The sequence below is a fragment of the Podarcis liolepis genome, assembly GCF_965112155.1.
Source record: "Podarcis liolepis genome assembly, chromosome: 2".
Lineage (NCBI taxonomy): Eukaryota > Metazoa > Chordata > Lepidosauria > Squamata > Lacertidae > Podarcis > Podarcis liolepis.
The window spans coordinates 111,376,306-111,387,449 of NC_139555.1; the positions used below are offsets into that span (position 1 = coordinate 111,376,306).

The 11,144-nt window shown below is 49.1% G+C and overlaps 1 protein-coding gene across 1 annotated transcript in view; it reads right to left on the reverse strand.

The window, feature by feature from the left end:
- The window catches only part of LOC310701388 (carnitine O-acetyltransferase-like), a 36,529-nt gene extending 25,677 nt beyond the window's left edge, over positions 1-10,852 (reverse strand). Inside the window, exons 1-3 of the mRNA XM_083492173.1 lie at positions 10,662-10,852; positions 8,648-8,869; positions 6,456-6,574 (exon numbers count right to left, since the gene is read on the reverse strand). Of these exons, the coding sequence (XP_083348299.1) occupies positions 6,456-6,574; positions 8,648-8,869; positions 10,662-10,727 (407 nt within the window). The 5' untranslated portion in view covers positions 10,728-10,852. The remainder of the gene's footprint in view (positions 1-6,455; positions 6,575-8,647; positions 8,870-10,661) is intronic.
- Between the last annotated feature and the right edge of the window lie 292 nt (positions 10,853-11,144).

The window sequence follows — 11,144 nt, forward strand, 5'->3', positions numbered from 1 at the left end:
CCTTCTGACCGGCAACCCCAAGAGGCTCAGTGGTTTAGACCACAGTGCCAAGCCCTGCAATGCAGGATCTCAGCTAAAGCATGCAGGACAGTATCCAGGTCACTGTGGGACCCTGCCAATAAAGGTGCAGCTTCAACTTTTAAATGCCTGCTGAAAACTTTAGTTTAAAAAAACCCTAAATCTCTCTCTATAAGTAGCTAAAGGTAAATGGTAAAGGACCCCTGGACAGTTATGTCCAGTCAAAGGCAACTCTGGGGTTGCGGCGCTCATCTCCCTTTTCAGGCATTTGTCCACAAACACTTTTCTGGGTCATGTGACCAGCATGACTAAACCACTACTGGCGCACGGAGGACCGTGACGAGTGTCAGAGCGCACCAAAATGCTGTCTACCTTCCCACCGCAGCGGTACCTATTTGCAGTGGCGTGCTTTCAAACTGCTAGGTTGGCAGGAGCTGGGACAGAGCAACAGGAGCTCACTCCATCACAGGGATTCGAACCGCCAACCTTCTGACTGGCAAGCCCAAGAGGCTCAGTGGTTTAGACCACAGCGCCACTCGCGTCCCTATTCTCTATATGTAGGGAGTTATAACACCCAGATAGGATTTATTCCTCCTTTCCCCCAAAGAGGGGGGTAAGAAAAGCTTGATCTGCAGTCCAATGCTCTACCACTGAGCTACCTCCTTCAACAGACAGGGAACGGAGTTATCTCTAAAAACTCTTAATTATGGATATAGGATTTGCCCAATCATATGTTTTTAGAAAGAAGTGTTACCCAACATGAGCTTTTGAGGTCATGGAAGAAGAAAGATAGTAATAATAATAATAATAATAATAATAATAATAATAATAATAATAATAATAATAATAATAATAATAATAATTTATTATTTATACCCCGCCCATCTGGCTGGGTTTCCCCAGCCACTCTGGGCAGCTTCCAACTGAATATTAAAAACAGTACAGCTTCAAACATTAAAAACTTCCCTAAAGATGTAGACATTCCTTTAAAAAGTTGGGAAGCACCTGAGCTTGAATCAGGCACCTCTTAGTCTGCTGCTATTATTATTATTATTATTATTATTATTATTATTATTAATTACCTGCCCTTCACCCTAAAGTCCCGGAGTGGGTTACAACACTAAGACACAGTGTTAAAGACAGTTTTAGACACCTCAAAATCACAAAAGTAAGATGGTTCCGGTCGCAGGCGCCGGGGCATTTTTCCGACAACTCGGAGCGCTGAGCGGGGCTATGGCCGTCGGAGTGGCTGCCTACGAGGCTCACGATTTCCGTCGCAGCGACCGAGATGACTACTTGAAAGAGCTCTACAAGGCGGCCAACAAATACCACCTCCTCCACAGCCTGGCCCTCCTGGCTGTGCCCCACTGCCGCTATCCCATGATGGTCGGCAGCATCCTGTCTCTGGGCATGGGGGCATTTTCTGGCGCCCTGTATTACCACGCCGTGACAGGGGACCCGATCCTGACCAAGGCAGCCCGTTATGGTGGTTCCCTCCTCATCCTCGGCTGGATCGCCATGGCCTCTTGACACCCTGTTCTGTCCCCATGTGCCCCCCCCCATCGCCAGGGCAGCTAGCCCTGGTTCCACTTGCCATCCGATACGTGAACTTCTCAGTTGTGGCTCCCGGAATGTGCAATGGAAATCTCTGCATGGGCACCCATGGGAAATTTTGTTCTTGGTGTTGTGGGGGTGGGGTAAAAAGTACAACCCTTAAAAGGGGGAGCAAGCTAACAAGAGGTTACAGGTTCAATTCCTGGCATTGGTAGGTAGAGCTGCTATTGTCTGTAGACAATACAGAGCTAGATGGACCATAATAATAATAATATTATAATAATATTTTTTTATTTATACAGTACCTCGCCTATCTGGCTGGGTTTCCCAGTGGTCTGACTCAGTATATAGCAGTTCCTATATACCTAATTGTGTCTGAGCATTTTGTCCCATACCCTGGGTTCTATAAATTCTAATTTTTTTTTAATGAAAGCTGGGAATGTGGGGATTATGTTTTATCTGGGGCAGGGGGCAACTGCCCCCCTTGCCCTCCAGGTGGGCACCCATGTAAATATCTGCCTCCCTCCCAGGAAAAAACTTTCTTTTCTTTCCTCTATGTGATTAACCAAGAATCCCCCCCCCCACAAGTCAGAAATGCCGTTTTAATGACTTAAGCTGTGGATTTATGTCTGTGTGGAGATAATTTTCTAACCAAAGCATGTTTCAAGAAGACTGTGGAAAATATAAGAGCTTTGGAATGATGCAGTTAAAAATACCGTCGCCATGTTGGCAAGTTCTGTTGGAGGACTTAAGTCTGGGAGGAGGGACAGAGCTGCTTTTATATTGTGGGTGAGACTCCTCAGAGGGACTTAAGAGTGACAGATCTGCGAGATTAATGATGGAAAGAGCGATGTTATTTATGAAAGCGATGATATATGGAAACCATCTTGATATGAGGATTGGACGAACGGAAAATTCACACGAGTATAATTGGCGTTTATCTGCTTAAGGAGATTATCAGAAGAGATCATAAAGAAAAAAATAAAAAAATATACGAATAAGATGAGATGTGGAAACAGCAAGATAAGACTGGATAGAATTATGAACATTATTTGGACTGATTTGGATATTAACGCAGTAGCAAGAAGATGATCGGAATCCCCCTTTGGAACTTGATATATGGGTCCCCTCAACAAAAATTTAAAATTCGGCTTTGTAATTCGGAATTTATGTGATGTGATTTGATTTGATTTGATTGGTTGGCTAATAATTTTTTTTTTTTAAAAAAAATCTGCCTCCCTCCCAACTTCACTGAAGGCTGCAAAGATTTATTGATAGTATACAAGCACATATTTCTTGGGTAGCCTGCTTCTGTTTTAACCTGCTGGTGATCTTTAATGTTTGTTTGCTTTTACGCTGTGTTTTGATCTTATTTTGTTGAAAGCTGCCTTGTGGACATTTTGCCAAGAAAGCAGGGTAGAAATAGAGAAAGTAATATTGAAAGATGTGAGATCGCTTTCCTGATACCTTCCCATATGTTCCTAGTAAGGAGGTTACTCCTGAATTTTATTCACTATGAACCTTTAAGGAAAGGAAAGGTGAGAAATCAGACAAAATCCCTCCTAAAAATAAAAAAGAGGGGGCACCCGGACTTGAACCAGGGACCTCTTGATCTGCAGTCAAATGCTCTACCGCTGAGCTATACCCCCAGCACACAGATGTGCCTCACCTGAAGCTTAGTTATGGATACTGGTTTTGCCACATTGTTCTCTGCCGTATATTTATGAGTAATTGCTTTTGAATATTCCATCTGCAGGGAATCTTCCCACAGCAGCTTTTCTGGTAGGCAACAAACCCCTTGCATTGCAAAGGGTTTGGGAGCGTATTCCAGAGCACAGCCTCTGTTGACACAGAGCGTGGACCACACACACCTATGTTTGTTTGCCTTCCATCTACAAGTGGAGAACACACCCAACACTTCCTGTAGCCACAGATTATGGGCAATTATTAGTACAGTGGTACCTCGGGTTAAGTACTTAATTTGTTCCGGAGGTCCGTTCTTAACCTGAAACTGTTCTTAACCTGAAGCACCACTTTAGCTAATGGGGCCTCCTGCTGCCACTGCACCACCGCTGCGCGATTTCTGTTCTCATCCTGAAGCAAAGTTCTTAACCCGAGGTACTATTTCTGGGTTAGCGGAGTCTGTAACCTGAAGCGTATGTAACCTGAACCGTATGTAACCCGAGGTACCACTGTAGTGGGATCTCCGGTACCAGTGTTACTGATTTTATTAAGAAAAGAGCAAAAGTGTCGAGACCTCCAACTTTCCCCCTGAACCTGAAGAACCATAGAAATGTAGGGCTGAAAGGGACTCTAAGGGCCATCTAGTCCAACCCCCTGCAACTCAGGAATATGCAGCTGTCCCACAAAGGGATCGAACCTGCAACCTTGGTGTTATCGGCACCACGCACTAACCAACTGAGCTATCCAAGGATGAAGCATCTCCCAGACCTCACAATTGGTTCAGAAAAAATAGGACAGTAGCAAAATATTTTGCTTCTTTTTGAACGTTTTCAAAATTCATTGGCAAGCTCAACTCTCCCCTCAACTCTTGCCAGGTCAGAGAAGGACAGGGGCTTGTCCCCACAGTCACACCGGGCCTCGGAGTATTTCCATGGGGCTGACCCTACTGTTAGGCGAAAGGAGGTATTCTTCAGGCAGCTGCTTTTGGGTGTCATGAGAGGGACATTGTTTTTATACTGCCACGGAGAGGCACTGGGGGATTTTCTGCCACAGAGGCCAACATAAACTCAGCCAGACGGACAGAGAATAATAATACAGTGGTACCTTGGGTTAAGAACTTAATTCATTCAGGAGGTCCGTTCTTAACCTGAAGTACCACTTTAGCTAATGGGGCCTCCCGCTGCCGCACCGCAATTTCTGTTCTCATCCTGAAGCAAAGTTCTTAACCCGAGGTACTATTTCTGGGTTAGCAGAGTGTATAACCTGAAGCGTCTGTAACCCGAGGTACCACTGTAGTAGTAATAATAATAATAATAATGGCCAGCCCTTCAGGGCTATGTGCCTTGACATGTGGGGACACAGAATTGCTGCTCCAGTTCTGACAGCAAATATACAGTCATACCTTGTGTTGCGTCCGCTTCATGTTGCGTCTTTTTGCGTTACGTCCCGCAGCAACCCAGAAGTACCGGAACGGTTTACTTCTGGGTTTCGCCGCTCGCGCATGTGCAGAGGCACTAAATCATGCTTCATGCCTGTGCCTGCGCAGTGCTTCGAGTTGCGGGCATTTCACATTACGGACGGGCCTCCGGAACGGATCCCGTCCGTAACACGAGGTACCACTGTATTGGTACCGTTCAGATGTTCTGTTCAATGACAAAATTACCTGCCAACGTATTTCAAGATTTTACCCACAAGAGGAGGTGTTGGGGATTTAAAGAACCAAAAATGTAAAAGGTGTTTTCTCCACACACACACCCCCCCCCCCCACATAAGGGAGAACTGGCCTTGAACAAGGAATATGGGGCCTGTCGTGGCCCTTATTGTAATATTTTCCAAAGGAAAAACAATTATACATTTTAACTAACCTGAAACACGGGGGCTAGGGGAGGATTAAAAATGAGAATTCCTCCAAAAAGAGGGGGCACCCGGACTTGAACCAGGGACCTCTTGATCTGCAGTCAAATGCTCTACCGCTGAGCTATACCCCCAGTACAATTGTTCCTTCCCAAGAAGCCATCAAAAGGATACAGGTTTGGTCACCCGGTCCACTTTGATCTGCTGCCAGCAACAGGTTTATTAACTGCAGGGATAGCTGTGGTTAATTGCCACTCACCCACTTTGTAATTATATTTCGTTTTACATCATGCTTAACTAGTTCGGTGTCCGGGTGAGCTCATTTCTAAACACCGTGACTCAGCCTGAAGCAGTTGTGTGACAACCCGGATTCAAGCCAGGGGTGTGTTCACACGGGCAGCTTAAAGAAGAGCTGCTGCTGCAGGATTAACACGGCGTGGCGAACCTGTGTCATCCGGGTGTTGCAGAACTACCACTCCCACAACACCTGACCACTGGCCATGCTGTCTTGGGCTGATGAGAGTTGGGAGTAAAACCCTGGAGGGCCAAAGGTTCCCCCTGAATAAACAGAACCCATCTGGCTACGTTTCCCCAGTCACCCTAAAAAGCCCTGGGTCCAGTATATCTGAAGGAGCGTCTCCACCCCCATCGTTCTACCCGGACACTGAGGTCCAGCTCCAAGGGCCTTCTGGCGGTTCCCTCACTGTGAGAAGTGAGGTCACAGGGAAGCAGGGCACCCGCCCTGTGGAACACCCTCCCACCAAATGTCAAAGAGAACAACAACTACCAGACTTTTAGAAGACATTTGAAGGCAGCCCTGTTTAGGGAAGCTTTTAATGTTTGATGCATTATTGTATTTTAATATTTTGCTGGAAGCCGCCCAGAGTGGCTGGGAAAGCCCAGTCAGATGGGCAGGGTATAAATTATTATTATTATTATTATTATTATTATTATTATTATTATTATTACTGCTACTACTTTGGGCAGCTTCCAACAAAGTATTAAAAATACAATAAAACATCAGTCGTTAAAATCTTCCCTAAAAAGGGCTGCTTTCAGATGTCTTCTAAAAGTCAGATAGTTGTTTATTTCCTTGACACCTGATGGGAGGGCGTTCCACAGGGCGGGTGCCACCACCAAGAAGGCCCTCTGCCTGGTTCCCTGCAACCTCACTTCTCGCAGGGAGGGAACTGCCAGAAGGCCCTCGGAGCTGGAGCTCAGAAGTGGGTTGTGCAGGGAACATAACCTGAGCAGCCTAAAGCCAAGGCAACTTCCCCAATGACTGTCAAAATTCCCCACCCGTCTTTAGTATCCTTCCATCCCCCACCCACTGCCCCCTTCCTTACCTCAATTGTCCTTTCCAGTCATTAAAATCCTGCTTGGGCAGCACGACAGCGGGGCTGGAGTGAACAGCCAGGGGCAGGCGGCTTTCCAGGTATGCAGACTGAACCCACCAGTCTGTGATCTGGAATGAATGCGATACAGTTAGGACAAGGGAATACAACACTTCTCTCTGCCCTGATGTGTCACACACCCCCAGGGCTTTTTTCCATGAAGTAGTAACAGGAACTCAGTTCCGGCACCTCTCAAATGGGCGCCATTGAGGGAGGTGTTCGTGGTGAGTTTTCAAAACCACCGAGCCTCTTCCGTTTGCCGATCAGAAGGTCGGTGGTTCGAATCCACTCAATGGTGATGAGCTCCCATTCCTCTGTCCCAGCTCCTGCCAACCTAGCAGTTCAAAAGCACGCCAGTGCAAGTAGATAAATAGGTACCACTGTGGCGGGAAGGTAAACGGAATATTCCGTGCGCCCTGGTTTCCATCACGGTGTCCTCTTGTGCCAGAAGTGGTTTAGTCATGCTGGCCACATGACCCGGAAAGCTATCTGTGGACAAACGGTGGCTCCCTCAGCCTGAAGCGAGATGAACGCCGCAACCCCAGAGTCGCCTTTGACTGGACTTAACCGTCCAGGGGTCCTTTACCTTTTTCAAGAAAAATACTGGTCACCCCCATCCCCCAAGTGTCTTTCACAGCTCATTTATGGTAGGGGTAGTGTACCTTTGTCTCTCCTAATGTTGCTGAACTATAACTCCCATCCTTTCTGGACAATGGACATGCTCCCTGATGTGAGTTGTAGTTCAGCAACATCTGGAGGGCCAAAGATTCCCCACATCTCATCTGGTTTCTGGTTGGGATCCCTCTGTCTTGGGAGACAATGGAGGAGTGTGCCTTTTGGGGGGCAAAGTAAAACCATTGGAAGATTGCGGCGCCTTCTGTGGCTGTAGAGCCTGATGCAGGAGAGACATGTTTTGTTGCAGCCGGGGCAGATGAAGGCGTCCGGTTTTGCTGTTACAAATGCACCATGGCATTTCTTCTCTCTGCGCTCCTCCCAGCGGCCATTCCTCCTCCGGTCACTGCTATGGATGCACACAGCCTAGCTGTCTGTTTCCAGGTGCTGTTGTTATCTATTGTTATTATTAATTTGTGCACGAATTTTTATGTGCATAGCGCTTCACAGAGCACAACAGGGCAGGCCTCTGCCCCAGAGAGCTTACAATCTAAAATCTGGCACAGGTGAAACAGAGGAAGGGAAAGAAACAGTGTTTTGAGGGCTCTAGGACCCTGCCACAGCCTCACGCCTCCTTCCCAAAGCACAGCTTCAGCCAGCGTCACAAGGGCTGGCAGGAGGGCGTCAAATGGCCTTGCAGAGGTGGCAGATTACCAAGGTCTGCTCCTGGGCCATGCCCTTTCCACCCTAACAGAGCAGCTACGGCACCAACTTTAAAACAACCGTGCCATTCCCCAAATCATTATGGGACCTGTAATTTGTTATTTAGGGTCCTGAGAGCTGTTAGGAGACCCTGATTCCCCTCCCAGAGCTACAACCCCCTGCGTTCCCAGTGACTGTGAAAACACTCTAGAAACTGTGTTGTTGTTGTTTAAATTTGTGTACCGGCCTATACCCGTAGATCTCAAGGCAGTTCACAGCATAAAATTACAAAATATATACAATGGAACCTTGGTTTTCGAACATAATCCGTTCTGGAAGAGCGTTTGACTTCCGAAATGTCTGAAAACCCGTTGAGAAAATGGAAAAACATGCAGCGGAAGCCGTTCAACTTCTGAGGCGCGTTCAAAAATGGAAGCAATTACACTCGAAAACCAAAGGCCCGGTTAAAAAGGAACAGTTTCCCCCGGCACCTAAAGGTGTATAACAGGCATCCCCAAATTTGGCCCTCCAGATATTTTGGGACTACAATTCCCATCATCCCTGACGACTGGTCCTGTTAGCTAGGGATGATGGGAGTTGTGGTCCCAAAACATCTGGAGGGCCAAGTTTGGAGGTGCCTGGTGTAAAATGAAGCTGCAGTTCCCAGAATCCCTTGGGGGGAACCATGGCTGCTTAACATGGTAGCATAGCTCTTTCAATGTATGCCGCGAATTTGCCCTGAGAGCTCTGCTGGGAAGCCCCACTGCCACCGGCAGCTTCTTCCTGCTTTGTGGGGTCGCTCCGCCGAGCCCTGGGTCCCCCTTCCTTACCCAGTTCTCCATGCGGTCCGCCCGGCGCTGCAGCCGTGCTTGGAGCCTCTCGCCCTCTCCGCCTGGCACCCCAAACTCAGCCAGCAGCTGCTGCGTCTGCTCCAGCTCCTCTGGGCTCACCAGCGGCTCCAGGGAGCGCAGGTACCGGGCCGTGGTCTCCGCCAGCGAGGGCAGGGGCTGGCGAGGGAGCGGGAAGGACGAGGCATGCCTGCAGTGGAGCGTCTGGAAGGGAAGAAAGGGCAGAGCCAAAAGAACAGTCACTCCCACTCAAGCAGGGTCAGAAATTCCCCAGGCGCCACAAGGAGATTTCTGGGTGCTTACATCTCCAACTGGCTTCCTTAAGCAGATCGGCAGAAGGCCTTATTTATTGCATTTATGGCCCATCTTTTTCTCCAAGGGGTCTATGCTTCACCCCCCCCCCCTCAGATAATCCCTATGACGACCCTGAGATAGGTTAAGAGGCTGCGACTGACTCCAAGGTCACCCGGTGCGTTTCATGACTGCGTGGGGATTTGAACCCTGATCTCCCAGGTTACCTAGTCTGACACTTTAACCACTACGCTACACTGGCTTCCTAGAGTCCTTCTGCTTCTGGTTCATCCGAAGCGGCTTAGTCATGCTGGCCACATGAACCGGAAGCTCCCTCGGCCAATAAAGTGAGATGAGCACCGCAACCCCAGAGTCGGCCACGACTGGACCTAATGGTCAGGGGTCCCTTTACCTTTACGAATTCATTGCCTCTGATTGCCAGCTGCTTGGGAACGGAGGTGGGAAAACACTGTTGTCCTCATGTCCTGCCTGTGGTCATTCTATGGCAGTGGCATCGTCTGTCTGACCACTGCGGCAACAGGATGTTGGGACTAGATCAGGGGCTGAGAAATTTTGCCACTCAGAGAGGGCAAATGCCAGGGGTCACTTTTCAGGGGCAAAAGTGTGGCTGTTTACATTTACTGTTGTGTAGTTGGGTACATCCCAGTTACACAAAAGCCAGATATTTCTGCATGCCCCAAAACTCTTCCTCCAAAGAAGCAAAACACGGGAGGACGGCCAGTGAGAAGGCAAAGAGACCCGAGGGCCCGAAAACGAAGCTTGGAGAACTGCATTTAGCAACTGTGCCTGAGGTTCTCCATTCCTGAACTAGACAGGCCTAGCAGGAATCTTTGGGTGCGAACAAATCACATTTTAAAAGCACCGCCCCCCCCAAAAAACCCAAATCTTAGGAACCATCGTTTTTAGAAAAGGGGTTTGGGAATTGTAGTTCTGTGACTGGTAAACAGCATTTCCCAGGATTCTGGGGACGCTGGTGGAATGTGCTTTAAAGGCAAGGTGCATGCGCCGCCTTCCAACACACGAAGCCAATGGCGGAGCGGGAGGAACTGGAAAAAGAGGCGGCACCATGTTCAGAGGGGCAGGATTGCAAATGGCTTTGCTTTTGTGTTTTTTAAATAAGAGTTTTGCGGTTTTGCTCTGTCTGGCGCGGCCCCACCCGTTTGTATCCTAAGGGCCTCTCTCCACCCACTGCAGTTTCTCCGGGCCTCTCTCACGGGCGCTGCGATCATCTGAAGGCTAAACTCGTGGCAACCTTCCCCTTCATCCTCTGTGAAAGAGCCGTCCACCTTCCTCCCCTTGCAGGCAGACGCTCGCCATATGGAAGCCCCGAGGGAGCGCACGCTTTGCAAAACAATGGCACTTCCCTCTACCGTCCACTATCAAATGTGGGGAGTTTTTTGGGGGTGGCGAGGTTCTCCATTTCCCAACTCGATCCGACTCCGTGCATAGGCTTCCTCGTGAGGAGAGAGTCGTCGTCGTCGTCCTCCCCCCCCCCCCAGCTCCCCGGGATTTCCCACCCAAGTCTGCGCGCAAAGTCTGCCCCTTCCCCATCTTGCAGACGCGGCTCCCTGCACGTCCGCACGCGGGCAGCGTGTTTGCAAAACAACGGGCTCCGCCCACGCTCGTCGGGATCGCACGCATCTCTCTCTCTCTTTTTTTTTTTAAAGCGAGGCTTTCCACTCACCGCGGATCTCAGTCCCGGGGGCTTCGTGTGCCCCCAAGCCCGCCACATCAGCCTCCACCTGCCCATCGCCGGAGTCCCATGCGCCCTCCTGCACAGCTATGGGGTTCGTAGGCTGCCTTAGGGGGCGGAGGGAGGGTTTAGGTGGGGGCGAGGCAGGAGGGCTGGTTGACCCGGGTGCAAATATTTGTCATTTCCTGAAAAGGAGGGAGGAAGGGGATGGTTGGGAAATGGGGGTGGGGCTTTCTCCGCGTGCCCCCCCCCGCCCCATTCCCCACACCAAATGCATCTATCTTCTAAGGTCCTGGGATTTGCTGTGCATTTGATCTCGAGCCATAAAAACAACTGGCGTTTTTTGCTACAAGGGGAAAATATGTTTCTGTCCACGAAGGAACGGAGCGTGTTGCAAATCTCTTCCAGCGGAGCGGCGAAAGAAGGTTGCAGGCGGGGCTTCAACATTGTAGCCGCAAGAGGATGCGAAATTGG